Below are 15,995 nucleotides of genomic sequence, written 5' to 3'. Positions count from 1 at the left end.
ACAGCTCAACCTGGCGATCTGGCTCCTGAGGTCCTAGAATTTGGATACCTCAACTTGCCCCCAGACTGTATGAATATCTTAAAGGAGGCAAGAAGACCCACAACTAGAGCATGTTATGCGGCGAAATGGAAAAGGTTTGTCATATATTGCAACAATAATGACATTAACCCACTAGATGCATCTATTCAAAACATTATTTGTTATCTGCTGCATTTATACAGATGTAATCTGGCTTAAAGTTCCATCCGCATACATCTATCCGCAGTAGCAGCCTACCTGCAAAACAGGCAGCATCTATCCCTATTCAGAGTACCTGCAATTAAAGCCTTTCTTGAGGGACTCAAAAGAGTAATCCCTCCAAGACTTCCACCTTCACCAGTCTGGAACCTCAACCTGGTTCTCACAAGACTCATGGGGCCACCCTTTGAACCTCTACATTCCTGAGAGATTCAATTTTTAACCTGGAAAGTGGCTTTCTTAGTAGCCATTACCTCACTCAGACGAGTTAGTTGAACTCCAGGCGCTAACCATTCAAGAGCCATTCATAAAAGTTCACCCAAACAGAGTTGTTTTACGTACAAACCCCACTTTTATGCCTAAGGTGATTTCGCAGTTCCACATGAACCAAACTATAGAACTGCCGGTTTTCTACCCAAATCCAGAAAATGTTGCAGAGAGATGCCTACACACATTAGATGTGAAAAGGGCCCTCATGTATTATATAGACAGAACTAAAGATTTCCGAAAAACTAAACAACTGTTCGTCGCCTTCGCTCCACAGCATAAAGGCAACCCCATTTCAAAATCAGGAATAGCCAGATGGATCGTTAAGTGTATACAAATTTGCTATGAAAAAGCTAAACGCACTTTAACGATCCCTCCACGTGCACACTCCACACGCAAGTTAGGAGCATCCATGGCTTTCCTAGGGAACATTCCACTAGAAGAGATATGTAGAGCAGCCACATGGTCCACTATTCATACATTTACGAAACACTACTGCGTAGATGTACACTCTAGACAGCAGGCAGCTGTAGGACAGGCTGTTCTCAAAACTCTTTTTCAGACTGCTGCAGCTGGCACGGGCGGCCGCCGCTAATGGAGGGACTGCTATGTATTCTATGCACAAGATATGAATTCAGCAGCCCACATGCCTCGAACCGAATATGCTACTTACCAGTATCCATCTGTTCTTGGCATGTAGGGCTGCTGACATTCATATCGTGTGTGTGTGGCTCTGTGTGTGTGGCTCTGTGTGTGTGGCTCTGTGTGTGTGGCTCTGTGTGTGTGGCTCTGTGTGTGTGGCTCTGTGTGTGTGGCTCTGTGTGTGTGGCTCTGTGTGTGTGGCTCTGTGTGTGTGGCTCTGTGTGTGTGGCTCTGTGTGTGTGGCTCTGTGTGTGTGGCTCTGTGTGTGTGGCTCTGTGTGTGTGGCTCTGTGTGTGTGGCTCTGTGTGTGTGGCTCTGTGTGTGTGGCTCTGTGTGTGTGGCTCTGTGTGTGTGGCTCTGTGTGTGTGGCTCTGTGTGTGTGGCTCTGTGTGTGTGGCTCTGTGTGTGTGGCTCTGTGTGTGTGTGGCTCTGTGTGTGTGGCTCTGTGTGTGTGTGTGTGTGGCTCTCTGTGTGTGTGTGTGTGTGGCTCTCTGTGTGTGTGTGTGGCTCTCTGTGTGTGTGTGTGGCTCTCTGTGTGTGTGTGTGGCTCTCTGTGTGTGTGTGTGGCTCTCTCTGTGTGTGTGTGTGTGGCTCTCTCTGTGTGTGTGTGTGGCTCTGTGTGTGTGTGTGTGTGGCTCTGTGTGTGTGTGTGTGGCTCTGTGTGTGTGTGTGTGGCTCTGTGTGTGTGTGTGGCTCTCTGTGTGTGTGTGTGGCTCTCTGTGTGTGTGTGTGTGTGTGTGTGTGGCTCTCTGTGTGTGTGTGTGTGGCTCTCTGTGTGTGTGTGTGTGTGTGGCTCTCTGTGTGTGTGTGTGTGGCTCTCTGTGTGTGTGTGTGTGGCTCTGTGTGTGTGTGGCTCTGTGTGTGTGTGGCTCTGTGTGTGTGTGGCTCTGTGTGTGTGTGGCTCTGTGTGTGTGTGTGGCTCTGTGTGTGGCTGTGTGTGTGGCTCTGTGTGTGTGTGTGTGTGTGTGGCTCTGTGTGTGTGTGTGTGTGTGTGTGTGGCTCTGTGTGTGTGTGTGTGGCTCTGTGTGTGTGTGTGGCTCTGTGTGTGTGTGGCTCTGTGTGTGTGTGGCTCTGTGTGTGTGTGGCTCTGTGTGTGTGTGGCTCTGTGTGTGTGTGTGTGGCTCTGTGTGAGTGTGTGGCTCTGTGTGTGTGTGTGGCTCTGTGTGTGGCTGTGTGTGTGTGTGTGTGTGGCTCTGTGTGTGGCTGTGTGTGTGTGTGTGTGTGGCTCTCTCTCTGTGTGTGTGTGTGTGTGTGTGGCTCTCTCTGTGTGTGTGTGGCTCTCTCTGTGTGTGTGTGGCTCTCTCTGTGTGTGGCTCTCTCTGTGTGTGTGTGTGTGTGGCTCTCTCTGTGTGTGTGTGTGTGTGTGTGTGTGGGGCTCTGTGTGTGTGTGGGGCTCTGTGTGTGTGTGGGGCTCTGTGTGTGTGTGTGGCTCTGTGTGTGTGTGTGGCTCTGTGTGTGTGTGTGGCTCTGTGTGTGTGTGTGTGGCTCTGTGTGTGTGTGTGGCTCTGTGTGTGTGTGTGGCTCTGTGTGTGTGTGTGGCTCTGTGTGTGTGTGGCTCTGTGTGTGTGTGTGGCTCTGTGTGTGTGTGTGGCTCTGTGTGTGTGTGTGGCTCTGTGTGTGTGTGTGGCTCTGTGTGTGTGTGTGGCTCTGTGTGTGTGTGTGGCTCTGTGTGTGTGTGTGGCTCTGTGTGTGTGTGTGTGGCTCTGTGTGTGTGTGTGGCTCTGTGTGTGTGTGTGGCTCTGTGTGTGTGTGTGTGTGTGTGTGTGTCTCTGTGTGTGTGTGTGTGGCTCTGTGTGTGTGTGGCTCTCTGTGTGTGTGTGTGGCTCTCTGTGTGTGTGTGTGGCTCTCTGTGTGTGTGTGTGTGGCTCTGTGTGTGTGTGTGTGTGGCTCTCTGTGTGGGTGGCTCTGTGTGTGTGTGTGGGTGGCTCTGTGTGTGTGTGTGGGTGGCTCTGTGTGTGTGTGTGGGTGGCTCTGTGTGTGTGTGTGGGTGGCTCTCTGTGTGTGTGTGGGTGGCTCTCTGTGTGTGTGGCTCTCTGTGTGTGTGGCTCTCTGTGTGTGTGTGTGTGTGGCTCTCTGTGTGTGTGGCTCTCTGTGTGTGTGGCTCTCTGTGTGTGTGGCTCTGTGTGTGTGTGGCTCTGTGTGTGTGTGGCTCTGGCTCTGTGTGTGTGTGTGTGTGGCTCTGTGTGTGTGTGTGTGTGTGGCTGTGTGTGTGTGTGTGTGGCTCTGTGTGTGTGTGGCTCTGTGTGTGTGGCTCTCTGTGTGTGTGTGTGTGGCTCTCTGTGTGTGTCTCTCTGTGTGTGTGTGTGTGTGGCTCTCTGTGTGTGTGTTTGGCTGGCTCTGTGTGTGTGTGTTTGGCTGGCTCTGTGTGTGTGTGTTTGGCTGGCTCTGTGTGTGTGTGTGTTTGGCTGGCTCTGTGTGTGCGTGCGGCTGGCTCTGTGTGTGGCTCTGTCTGCTAATACTCTCTACTACTCTCTAATGCTCACCTATTGCCATTGTAAATGACAATACCATTTATTTATGTTTTTAAAAAAATGCTATTGCCATTTGCAATGCCAATAGCTAACTTTAACAAAGACGAGACCATTGCATTGTAAATGCTTGTTCTCACTGTTGTCACGCAGTAGCACTTGTGTTAATAGATCCTGAAGAAGGCTGTGACACCTTACTGGATCAATTGGCCGACACATGTGACCTGATCCACCCGTCACAAGCAGTAAAAAGAAATGACACTGCTATCAACTGTTTTTAACCCCAACGCTAGGAATGAATAAATAACGTTTTTACATTCATAATAGTTTTAACATCATGTCACTCACATCTTGAGATTCTTTCTTAGCACTGCGTCCATTACCCAACCTGTCTTGTTTCACATCGCAAGGATTTTAGGAGATCTTTTACAAAAGTAGGACTCTGAAAACATCCCTGCGCTCCTCCCTCACAGTGCAGGAGTTGTAGCCCTTAGCAGGGCTAGGTGTCTCCGCCAGAAGGAGAATCCAAGAAGATGAAGCATTCCACTTTGGTGGGTGATGGGATTTCGTCCTAATTAAAGGACTCAGACACTAACAACAAGACTTCTTTTCTATAGTCTGTTCGCTGTTTTTTCAGCCCTTTAGACCCGAGGATTATTTGTGTTATACTGTTCTTCTGGATAACCCTATTCCTGAAGACAACTACCATTGCTTTCTCGAGGTGTATGACAAACTCGTTGGAGGTGCGCTATTGGAATTAAGAATACATTGGGTTTTGTAAACCTATGTCTGATAAATTTAATTGGACAATATCTACGGCATATTATGCTGTTGTAAGTTGTTGGCCTAATTTTCGCGGATGTAATCTAGTTGTACACTCATGTCTTCTAGGTATAGATTGAATAGAGTGGGTGGAAGGACGCACCCTTGTTTAACGCCTTTCTCTATTTGGGTTCTGGGTGTTAAACCTCTGTTGCTTCTAAGGGTGACCAAGCTACATTTCTCACTAGATTCAGTGGAATACTCCAGGCCGCAAGGTTTTGCCGCAGGTGACTCCTATTATCCAGGTTGAATGCTTTGGTCAGGTTTGCAAAGCAGGTGTATAAAGCAGTTTTTCTTAAGTATTTTTCAGTGAGCAAGGCTAAAGCTGTAAGATTGTCAGTTGTGCTTGATTCTAACCCGAAAACCTGTTTGATTTAAAGGAGTAGGGTTAACTTCCGTTGCCCGGAATTCAATTCAGCAAGTAGCAGACCTGCAAATATTTGTCATTGAGTAACGCAATCATTCTGTAACTGGCTGGGTTGGCATCTGAGCCTTGTAAATGGGGTGTATAATGTCCCCTTTAAAAGAATCAGGGACCCTATTTTCTGATGGGCAGATGTTGTATAATCTTCTGTGGTAACTTTATCTAAACACTTGATAGTTTTTTAGGTCGAGCTTAGAGTCAAAGCGTATGCAATGCTATAGGGGAGACTTTTTGTAGTGGAGTATGTAATGGAAGCTCTGCCCACTCTCTGGCCATATTTGCCATTGGCCTGTGTCAGTGTCCTTCGTAAATTCTGGCTTCTGATTTGTAAACAGGCTGGTTAGTTCCTCCTTAGAACCGCTTTGTCTCCATTTGTCACCTCCCATGGCGACTGGCCCTTTTACTTTGGTTGTTACAGGGTCCATGTTATTTAGACACTGAGCACTACTTTTGTTATGCAGTTTCTCTTGCTGCAGGCACGACGTGCTTTGGTGCTTTCTTCCCCCAGCCCGCCCTCCCACCCATTGTCCGTGCAGTCTCTCCACCCACCTCCCATTGTCTGTGCCTTCTCCGCCCGCCCTCCTCCCGTTGTCCGTGATGCCAAGCATATGCAATGCAACCAGTCTTGCGTAAAGGTGAGACCTATTGCATTGAACATGCTGGTGTGTGTATATATAAGGACAAAATTGACGAAGGCGTGTAAACGTATGTAAAGGAGTACACAGGAGTACTGTATTGCGTACTCCAGTCGGCCTGTGTGGACAGCTCCCCTGGGCTTCAGTGGTGTTTTTACAGTAATCTGATCTGGGTGCATGTTCAGCTGTCCTGTTGCAGCCATCACTTCACGACCTCTGTTTACTGTGGGGCCTGACTGGTTCAACTGGTCTGGTAAGCGTGCTGTTGGGAAGAGTGGACAATAGCTGTTAGATATCTTAAAAGCATGTGACAGCCCCCCGGGCCTTTCCTCCATATGTGCTCCACATCGCCTGTCTGTGCTCCAAGCTTCTACACGCTCCACCTTGAAAAAAGTTGTTGTGCTGTGCCTGGGAACATTAATAGGAAAGAGTTTTAATTAGTTGTATGTTTGTGAAGGCGTGTTGCAATGCTTCACTGCATTTCACCCATGTCAATAAGCCACCCGAGCTCCCCTTACGCCTCCTCATCGCATTTCACCACCTGACCTGTTAGCAGCACCAGGCCCCTGATTGCAGGTTTATGCGACATACAACAGACCAAGAAAACCAGGCAACAGATATTTTGCCAAGGACACATCTGAGGACACTGATGGCATCATGTGGATGGCTTCATAAAAGCGTGCCACGTTGTTACTGGTACCAGCGGGTGTTTCCCTTTGATATACAAAAGAGATCACACCAAAAGAAAGCGAGTATGTGTAATAATTCTAGACTAAGCCCATATAACTAGTTCATAATACACTTGTAATGTGGCCAGGATGAAGGAAACATGTGAAATCGGTGCACAAACACTGATTATCCCACGAATCAAGGAGACGACATATAATGTGAAATACAACACTCCAAAATTACTGCATCTGGCGGCATCTGGAAATATTGGAAGTGGTATTTTCACGTTGGAATTTCAGAGGAACCCGATCTACCATAACCCAAGGGGACAAAATGTAATAGGTAATACAGCATCGCAGGATCACAGCAGCCTGGGGCACACGGAAATGATGGGTGCTGTATTTTCATATTGGTAATTCAAAGGAATCGATTATCCCATTCTTCTGAAGACAAATTGGAATGGGTAATAACTGCATTCTAGAATAACCACATATGGAAATGCTGGGTGGGGTACCTTCACACCGGGATCTCTTAAAAAAAAATCAAAAAAAAAATCTGATGAAGCCTGTAGAGTTTTATTTCGTTTTACCTCTGCACTGGAAATAATTCTGGCACAGAAAAAGTACCGAAAGCATACATGGATGCACAAACACATTCAGAGTTCGGATTAGATGTACTGCCTACTGAGAAAAGAACTGCCCGAGAAGAGGTGGTGTACGGGTAACTTTACTCCTGCATTTGTGGTGAGCAAGTGAAGAACTTGAACGGTGCATTAACAACATTTGGCCCCACTAAAAATGACATTTCACGCTGCTTCAGTCTTGCGGACACAGGGTGCAAAATGTTTCTATCATGAGTGCAACTCACTTAAACTAGCCCCAGATGATATAACAGTAACTTCCTTCACAGAAGGGTTGAGGCAAATTTTTAGCTAAAGTTTTGCAAGGGTCGCAGCTATTGTTGGATATTTGCTCTTCCAGGCGACTCATCCCAGATTGTTGACTCCTTTTGCTGAGCCCATTTTGGTAGGGCGCTGCAAAACTAGATAAAACAAGCATTTGCAATGCAATAGGTCTCGCATTTGTAAGAGTATGAGCTATTGGCATTGTAAATGACCATGGCTTTTTTATTTGTGTTTTGAAAAGCTGCAAGTAGTGCTTACACACACTTTGCACTTGTAGTCCTTGCTTACAAAAAGCAAAGCTGCCAGTAAAAAAAGGCACAGCTTGCCAGCTTTGCTTCTCATAAGTGAGCACATTCTAGATTAGGTGTTCCATGCCTGATAGATGTTCCTTGAGCAGTCTCTAACTGGTGGGCACCTGTCCTCTCTAAATTAACAAAGTAGTCCTGTATTGCTACCTGCTGGCCTTGACCCGGACTCAGTTTGTCGGTCATGCCTTTAGTGTTACTTTTGCGCCCTCAAAGGTTTGTGGCATTTACAAACTTTGGAGGGGGAATCCCTTTCCCTCCTTTGCGAGCCTCCACTTTTCATTCCGAGAGGCCTTAATGCATTTTTATTACATTTTGAACCTTGCCGTGGGCCATGCAGATGAGTGAACTCTGTGTTCTCATTTTGTCTCGCGCTGATGGATAGGTAAGTGAGACTAGACTGTGTGAAAGGCGGTGACAGTCCCTGCTCAAGACCACGTCTGCGATTGTCCTGCTTAGTTCGTGTATCCTCGATTCGAGGTCCCTCTGCGCAGCCTCAATTTCCAAGCACGGGACAACGCCCCTCCAACCTGATCTACCTGTACTCCTGAGGCTGTTACACCCTGGGCTGCTGAAGGCGTCCCCTCAGTTGTGTAGGCCTTTTTCATAAGCTGGCATCAAAGCCGTGAAACCTTCCAAAGTTGTTTGAGCAGTCGTTGTTGCTAGCTGCCAAATGCCCACTGCATCAACAAAATGTTTGCAGTTCTAGGATAATCTATCCTCTAATGAGAACATGCTGACTTCTGTAAAAAAAAAAAAAAAAAATGAGCAATTTTTTAGAATCTTTTTAAGATTAAGTAAAAAAAAAAAATCTCCTACTTTTTGTGCTTGCATTCGGTTTGTGCTGGAAACTGGTGTGAAACCATGTGAGTGATCCAGAAAGCATTATATTTTTTTTAAAAGTAGACCGCATTCTGAATTTAGCAAATTATTTGCTTAGATCTCTTAAGGTTTTCCCAAAGAAACTAATTATTGAAATATGAAAATGAGCTGAAAAAAATAACGTTGGGGATGTTTTTCATCTTTATATTATTTGTTATATGGTAAGTTTACGAAAGTAATACCTTTCTGTCCGATAGACCCTTTGTGTCGATGCGTAGTTTTTAGATTCTCCGAAAGCCTCTCTTGCAATAGATTGTTTTCTGCAAGGGACTTGGAGCTTGCCCATTGCTTACCATTCGTGGGCTTGTCACTTATGTGCTACCTTAATTGCGCATAAAGTGCAGGCTTCCCTTCATCTTCTTTTGTCTGGAGCATGAACCAAGTCCTGATTGCTTCATCTTGATTAGGGTCCTTCCACAGCTGGTGCTGTGTTTGAGGTACTATTTTTCTTTCCACCTAATGCGTCATTAGTGTTGTCTCTTCTCTCCGTGCCACCACCCTCTCGTTGTCTGTGTTGCCCCGCCTGCTTTAAGAATAAGAAACAATGACACTGGTTTTTATAACTTAGCCATGCTGCTGTAGAACATGGCTATAAGACGTTGGCAAGCCACCAGCTCTTACATAGGCGGGACCTATTAGCTTTGCCAATGCTTGTACATCTATTCATAAGATAAAATCTAATGAATTAAAAACTTATCGAGGAAACCTACGTTTTTCTGAAATGTACACAATATACTGTGTTTAGGAATAGTGGTTATTGGTAAACATGAATTTGGGGCTACTCATACTATCATAATTCATAGGGCATTTTAGAAAATGTCTGATCTTGCACACAGGCCAAACAGTCAGAGAAATGGTGTTTGTAATAAATGTTCTACTCTTCTATGCTGTGTGTATGTGTGTGTATGTATGTATGTATATATATATATATATATATATATATATATGTATAGTATATGTGTGTATCCTTAGAAACTCTGACATTTCTGATAAGTAGACAAGCAGCATAGTCCAGGGTGGTGTAGGTACAGGGGCTTTTTAGGTCGAGCCTAGCGCAGCGCTCAAGTGCTGCACTAGAAGATGACCTTTTGGAAGCTTGTCTGCACAATTTGAAACACTCTTTCCTGTGCTGGCATCCAATATGCGGGATTGAGCATCAGCGTGCAGGCGCTAGCTGTTTCTAATTAGCGTGGCAGCACGCACTTGTTGACATTCCTCTACTCTCGCTCCCCTGCCTCTCTCGCCCTCCCTTGTTTTTTAATAAGCACAGCTCTCCTGCCGGGCTTCCCTTCCCTATTCCATCTCGTCTCTCAGCCCACAGAAGGAGTCGCACACAGCATGTTTCTTTAAAGACTGCTTTCCATATCTTTTCCATGACATGTCTTTTTGAAAGTTAAAAATAAATACATATAGTGTTTTAAACATGTTGGGTACCAGAGCACCAATAAATAAACCTTATTTGAATATTATAGCCCGTTGGTTGGTTTTCATTTTGTTTTATTTGGGAAGTGCACAACTTTCCAGACAAGCCCATTTACTTAGCCACTCCTGCAGCCCCTTCCTTCCCTGTGCCAGTCTGGAAGCTGTAGATTTATCTGTGGCAGGGATGCATATTTGGTTAGGAGGGGTTCTGGTTGTGTGTACAAGAAAGGTTGCTGGTGTGATGCAGGGGGTCCCCAGTGCCCTGCAGCTCACCTCATGGGTGCTGTTTTGCAAGCTCGGGCTCTCGCTATTGGTCAGCTTCCTGATCAGATGGCTTTGTTTCCTTCTATCCCTCACTGGCAGGCATCCACCCCCCCTTCAGCTAAAACCCAATCTCCGATAAAGTACTAATAGTTGAAGCACTTGCCCTATAAAACACAACAAATCATAAAGGCAGCTGCAGACCGCTCCGTCATCCAGATGAGTGCTTTCTTCGTGAACTCTTCCTTCCTGGTGTCTCTGCGAGCTGGGCAGGAGTCCTTCCTGGGGCAGATCCCCGTCTACTCCTCCTCTGGCTATGGGGACCCCCTCAGGCACTTCCCGGCCACCTAAGCGGCTGCCGGGGGGCAGGAGAAGGGCTTCATAGCCCCTGTCTACCACCAGACAGCCGGTGCAAACCTGCAGACTTTCTGCCTGCGAGTACGGGCGTCTGGCTTCTACTGGGACAAGGAGCCCCGCTGCCCAGCTTGGACGAGCCCCTGCCGCACTTCAAGCCGGACTGCGCCCAGGTCGTGAGCCCCTTCAGGGAGCCGGAGGAGGACAAGTGCCCCACGCCTGTTTACCCTTGGATGCAGAGAATTAATTCATGCGACAGTGAGTGTGGTCCCTTGCTCTCTGCCTGCTCACACTGCAGCCAAGCTCTCAGGCTGCTCCGTGCTCATGCCCGCTCTGGCTTCTGTCCTCGCTGCTGCCTGCTTCATCCACCCTTACATGTACTCTGCCTGCTCAGCCCTCTGGCCTCTCTGCCTGCTCCGGTTTCTGTGCTCTCCGCTGCCTGCTTCAACCACCCTTACATGTACTTTGCCTGCTCAGCCCTCTGACTCCTCTGCCTGTGCATGCTCCTGTCCTCTATGCTGCCTGCTATATTCACCCTACTCTCTCTTCTGCGTGGGCTCGCTGGCTACTCAGCCCTCTGGCCCTGTGCCTGCTCAGTTATCCGTACTCTCTGCTGCCTGCTTCAGCCACCCTGCTCATCCGTATGGGCTCTCCCTGCTCATTGTTCTGTCCTCCCCTGCTGCGTACTTCATCCACCCTGTTCATCCATGTGGGTACTCTGCCTGCATAGTCCTCTGGACTCTTTCTTTAGTTTTCTGTCCTCCCCTGCTGCCTGCTTCATCCACCCTACTCTTCCGCATTGACTCACTGCCTGATCAGGCTTCTGTCTTCTCTGTGCAACCAAGGAGAAGTGGGTCGCCTGCTGCACCATGTGTTGCGGCACACTCTTCTGCACATGAACATAATGTGTCACATTTGCGGTCTTTTTAAAATGCCTCATCTACTCAAACTGCATTATGTCTCTGATGTATAGGGGCAAGCATGTTGCATCGATCTTCGTGTATTCAAATTGATGGTGCCTCTCTGTGAGGGGCAGATTAATACTATGATTTGTAATCCCACTTGAAATGCAGAGGTTCTTATATACTACAACATCAGCACTTCAACAAATAAGATCTTTGCATACCAATTAGGGCACACATTTACACAGAAGTCATGCAACTTAAAACACATATTAAAGTTACTCCACTGCGTAGCCTAAAAGGGAGAGCAGAACAGTGCCATATCTGCTAAAATGTGATGGTATTCTACTCTCTTCCTGCATTGGCACACTTTTGGCTTCTGTGAGCCAAGGCAGAAGCCCTTCACCATAGTGCTAGGGTGTCTGCACTGTGGGAAGCCTAGGTTTTGTACTGGAAGGGGTCCCTTCCAGTGCAAAAACTGTGCTTTAGTGTGTTTCCCACTTTGAAAGTGTATTGCACAATGTAGCAAACTTGCAAAGCGGGAAAAACAAGGGGAAATGAAAATATTTCAATTGGTACGCCTGCGTTCAGGAGGTACTGTTTTGTTTTTTTTTTGTTTGTTTTTTTGCAAATCCCTTTCTGCATTTCGTTGTAGATAGGGGTTTGCAGCAAAACCCATGAGTGGTTGCATGGGAGCGCCCATGCGTTCCCATGGAATACCCCTTTGACTCAAAGTAACTCCTGGAAGCCTGTTGCACAGCTTTACTTTACTTTGGATTGCAATTCAAAGCAAAGCTGGATTTGCTTTGCTTTGTAAATTCCACCTTCAAAGGTTTGCGTCACATTTGTGTTTAAAACAAACCCAACAAAAAGTGTTTGTATAGCTAGGTCGCATTTTGAATGCAGGGAATATACTTGCTTTTCCTTATTGAAATACATAAGTTTATAATTCAGTTAACCATAAATGATTTATTTAACATTATTTACCTAATTGAATTATCCCTGTTTGCCATGTTCTTTGTGCACTTGTACATGCAACTCCTAAAGAAAAGAACATTTCTATTTATACAGACACTCTGTAAACTTATTGTTTGTTGCAGTCTTTTACTTTTTCATGTAAATTTCTGCTCTCGAATGCCTTAGGCGGTGGAGGTATGAGAGTCAGCAGTTCTTACTGCTCATGTCTTTGGGTTAACAAAATATAGCTTAGTTTAAGAGGCAGCCGGTGCTGACCAATCAAAATAGATCTCAAATTGATATAAACGCCTCGTCCAGGGTATTAAGCGCTATATACATGTAACACTTTCTAACAGTCTAAATTTGGCCAAAGTTAATAACTTTCATAATAAACACAGTGAAATAATGCTTCAAAGAAATTGTACCTAAAATTTCACAGTAGTGAAGGACTGCATCACCCAGTGTACAGTAATTATATAGCTCTTCAATTCATGGCGGCAGAGTACCAAGGATAATGTGCTGCATGGCTAAATACTTACAAGGTCCCAAAGGCGAGAACTATTGGCTATGCCAATGCTTGTTTTTCTTTTCCTTTCTCCTTCCTTTAACCCAGAAACTCTTACAAACCTCAAACCTTGGCTAAAGAAACGCATTTTACTCACATTTCTGCGAGGGAAAGTTCCAGAACCTACACATCTCCTACCACCAGCGTTCCTCTGTGCTCCCTCGGAAACCATTCGACATACAGCTTTGTGTGATGCTCAATTTCCTCAAAGCATTCATCCAGAAAAAAGATGCAGTCAATCAGTACAAATTTGCAATATCGAACATACATCCATCAACTGCTGTGAATGGGGGAATTTGTAGTTTAACTAATTTAGGAGGCTGTCAAGTGAGTACTTTTTGCCTGAACTCGATGCGGTACATACCTGCTCTCTCTAATCTACCTAGCCACTGGCTCTCCACTGCACAGATTGCGCTTGCAAAGGCACATCACGACTATCATGGCCAAGGTACTGTGAATCACTGGAAGAGGAGTTGTCATTCGAAGAAATTTCGACTGAAAAAGGACTACGATTCTACTCACTGACCCTCTCCCTGAAATGCTGGCTCCGTATCAGTAAAGCGCTCTGATACCCATGGGTCTAGCTAGTACCCTCCCCCACCCACAGCAGAATCCCTGTTCTTGGGTCGTCTTATGTGATTGAAGAGCTTTAAAAAGCACTTCTGAGAGGGGAATTTAATGTGGCCCTCCTGTTGAGTACAGGTTGTGATAGAGCATAAGTTGCAATTTTATTAGAGTATCCCTCATCTAAGGTGTCAGCAGCATTCAAAGGAAAAGGCACTATGATTTGCTGAGAGGATCCAAGAAATGTGGCGGCAGGCTCAATCTTATTGGGTTGACCATGTCTTTACTCTTCACCTTAGCATCCCTGTGCCTATGGCTGAGTGCAGGTATTGAGTTTGTGTGCCCAGGTTTAGGGAAGCGCCTATGATTACAGGGTGAGTGGTTTGCGTGGCTGCATGTTTATGAAGTATGTGCCTTCAAGAATGCAGGATGAGCAGTGTACATGAATATAGGATGTTACTACATATGTCCAGGATTAAGCAATCATCTGGATGAGTGAATTGAGGAGGAGTGTTAAGTTTGAAGAAGTCCCAAAACTGCTTACAATGGCCTATTGTAATGAGCTACATGCTAATGCACTCCCAGTTATTTCATCAGTGAAGTTAATGGCATTGTGGAGTGGAGGCAATTTTATTTACCATGGTTAATTTTAGTTGAATTTTGGACATATATTCTTTAGTCATATTATCATGCCTTGACATTTGAACGAGCCATAAAGCCAACTTGGCTACAAGTTTATAGCTCTTGAAGTACTGGTTGAAATCTATATAGGCTTAAAGTTCAATGTTTGATTAAATGTTGGCATTGTGCGCTGTATCTTTGCAACTATTACAGATTTTCAAGCTGCAAATGCCTTACCAAACCCCCTTTGTTTCAGTTGGGGCGTGTAGGCCTGAACAATAAACTGATTGCTTTACACGTGGCTTGTGTTGCCTATAAAACTTTCTCAATTCCAAACATTTGTACTAACACTGCATTGTGTGTTTCACATTTGTGTATTCTGTGGCTATGCCATGTTAAATCATGGTAGTTCTTTGTATAGATCTAGGAAAAATAATCTCCCTGCTTAGATAAAAATATTATTTCCCAGCCTTTAGATGATCAGAGTCCTCTTAGTTTATTGCATTTTAAATCTTATTTTTGTGATAATAGCCACTCTTAACATATTCCATTTGCGTCTCCAGTCGAGTAGCAATGGTGCAGAAGACCGGAACAAGTGTTGCCCTATCTGCAACATGTCCTTTTCTGCTCCTGTGGTGGCTGCTTCGCATTATGAAGGTAAAACGCATTCGAAGAATCTCCGGCTGAAGGAGCAAGGTCCTCCAGTGACAGGTATGTGGCCTTGGTCCTCAATGTACAGGCAAACTGGTATGCTCTAGGGGCTTATCCACAAGGCATGGGGAAAATAAATATGGGACTCTTACATTAACAAATTGGCCTTTCTTCATGGCATCAATTTCTGGTTGAAAGATGTGATCAGTTGCTTATGACTGCTCAGGAGTTTGTTCAGCTGCACATATGCTTGTGTTAATCTTGCTTTTCTCCAAATGCCTCTCGAGCATACTGACATTGTCTTTGTTTTTGTCTGCAAGACTGTTTGAAGCTGGCTCTTTATGCCAATCAAAAAGGTATCTCTGATAGACTTCTAGCTGCAGTTTCCTTACCTTTGAATTTCCCGGGCATCAGACTGGAACTGGAAACCTTTGCGTGAGCAATACACCTGTGGTCAGACGGGTGGGTCTGTGTGGCGTCTGCCTCGTTGGCACCAGTTATGGCAATGCGGTCACCTATATAGGCACCATCCGGGTGCGTAGATGGCAATTCTTTTCTTTTCACACCAGTTATCGCTTATCCTGAAAAGATCTACCTCTCCGTCTCTTTTCGACTGACTTTTTTTGACTTTTTGTTGAAGATTTTTTCATTGTGTGTCGAATGACCTCTAAAAGGTAGGGTTTAAGCTGTGTGGCGCCAGTCATTCACCATGTCGGGATTGATGTCCACCTCGTATTCCCTTACTAATGGATAGAGGCTTGCTGTAGCAATCCCACTGTGTCTTCTAGGGGGTGGTGTGGTCGATCAGCTTTTGGCTTATCAGGGAGGAGTGTTGAATATCTGCAAATGCACATAATAGTCAATAAAAGATGCACACGATTCATAAGGGGGGTGCTCATGTGGAGTGGTGCTTGGGAGGCATCAGGTATTGGGGGTTGGAATTCCTCACGGTGCTTCTTAGGGTGCCTGCAGGATGCCGGAGATCAGCTCAGCTGTTCCACAGGAGGCCTGGGTCTTTGTTAAAGGGAGGCAGTGCTCCCAGACTTTGGGAGACACAACATCTGCAAGACGAGATCACTTTGGCGCAAATTCGGTGGTAACATCAGACAGGCCATCAATGCTGGGGCTCCTTGGTCATCCTTTGCTTTCACATCCCTGCAGTGTCCGTAGGTCAGCAGGATCTGTTTCCTTGTGTCTGGGGCTCCCCTAAATACTGAATTTAAGGGTGTTAGGGGAGTATTGGGTAGTAGGCAAGGAGCTACTTATCCTCTTGGGGACACCACACTCCGTATATGACCCCTTCCTGTGGGAAGTGGGCCAGAGAGCCTAAGTTTGCCCTCACCAAGATGGCGAACTATGAAAAGTCGCCTTCACTAGAGTGAGAGGGTGGACCCCTATCTGACTAGCTAATTTCCCCACCTGTCCAGGTGCCAAAGGGCTCTG

At 45.9% G+C, this 15,995-nt stretch overlaps 1 protein-coding gene across 1 annotated transcript in view; it reads left to right on the top strand.

The window, feature by feature from the left end:
• ZNF346 (zinc finger protein 346) overlaps nucleotides 1-15,995 on the top strand; it is a 76,410-nt gene that overhangs the window by 16,833 nt on the left and 43,582 nt on the right. Inside the window, exon 4 of the mRNA XM_078652793.1 lies at nucleotides 14,465-14,612. Coding sequence (XP_078508919.1) covers nucleotides 14,465-14,612 — 148 coding nt within the window. The remainder of the gene's footprint in view (nucleotides 1-14,464; nucleotides 14,613-15,995) is intronic.

The sequence above is a fragment of the Lissotriton helveticus genome, chromosome 7 (assembly GCF_964261635.1).
Source record: "Lissotriton helveticus chromosome 7, aLisHel1.1, whole genome shotgun sequence".
NCBI lineage: Eukaryota > Metazoa > Chordata > Amphibia > Caudata > Salamandridae > Lissotriton > Lissotriton helveticus.
The sequence above is the reverse complement of the archived record's forward strand: the minus strand, read 5'-3'. Positions and strand labels throughout refer to the sequence as shown.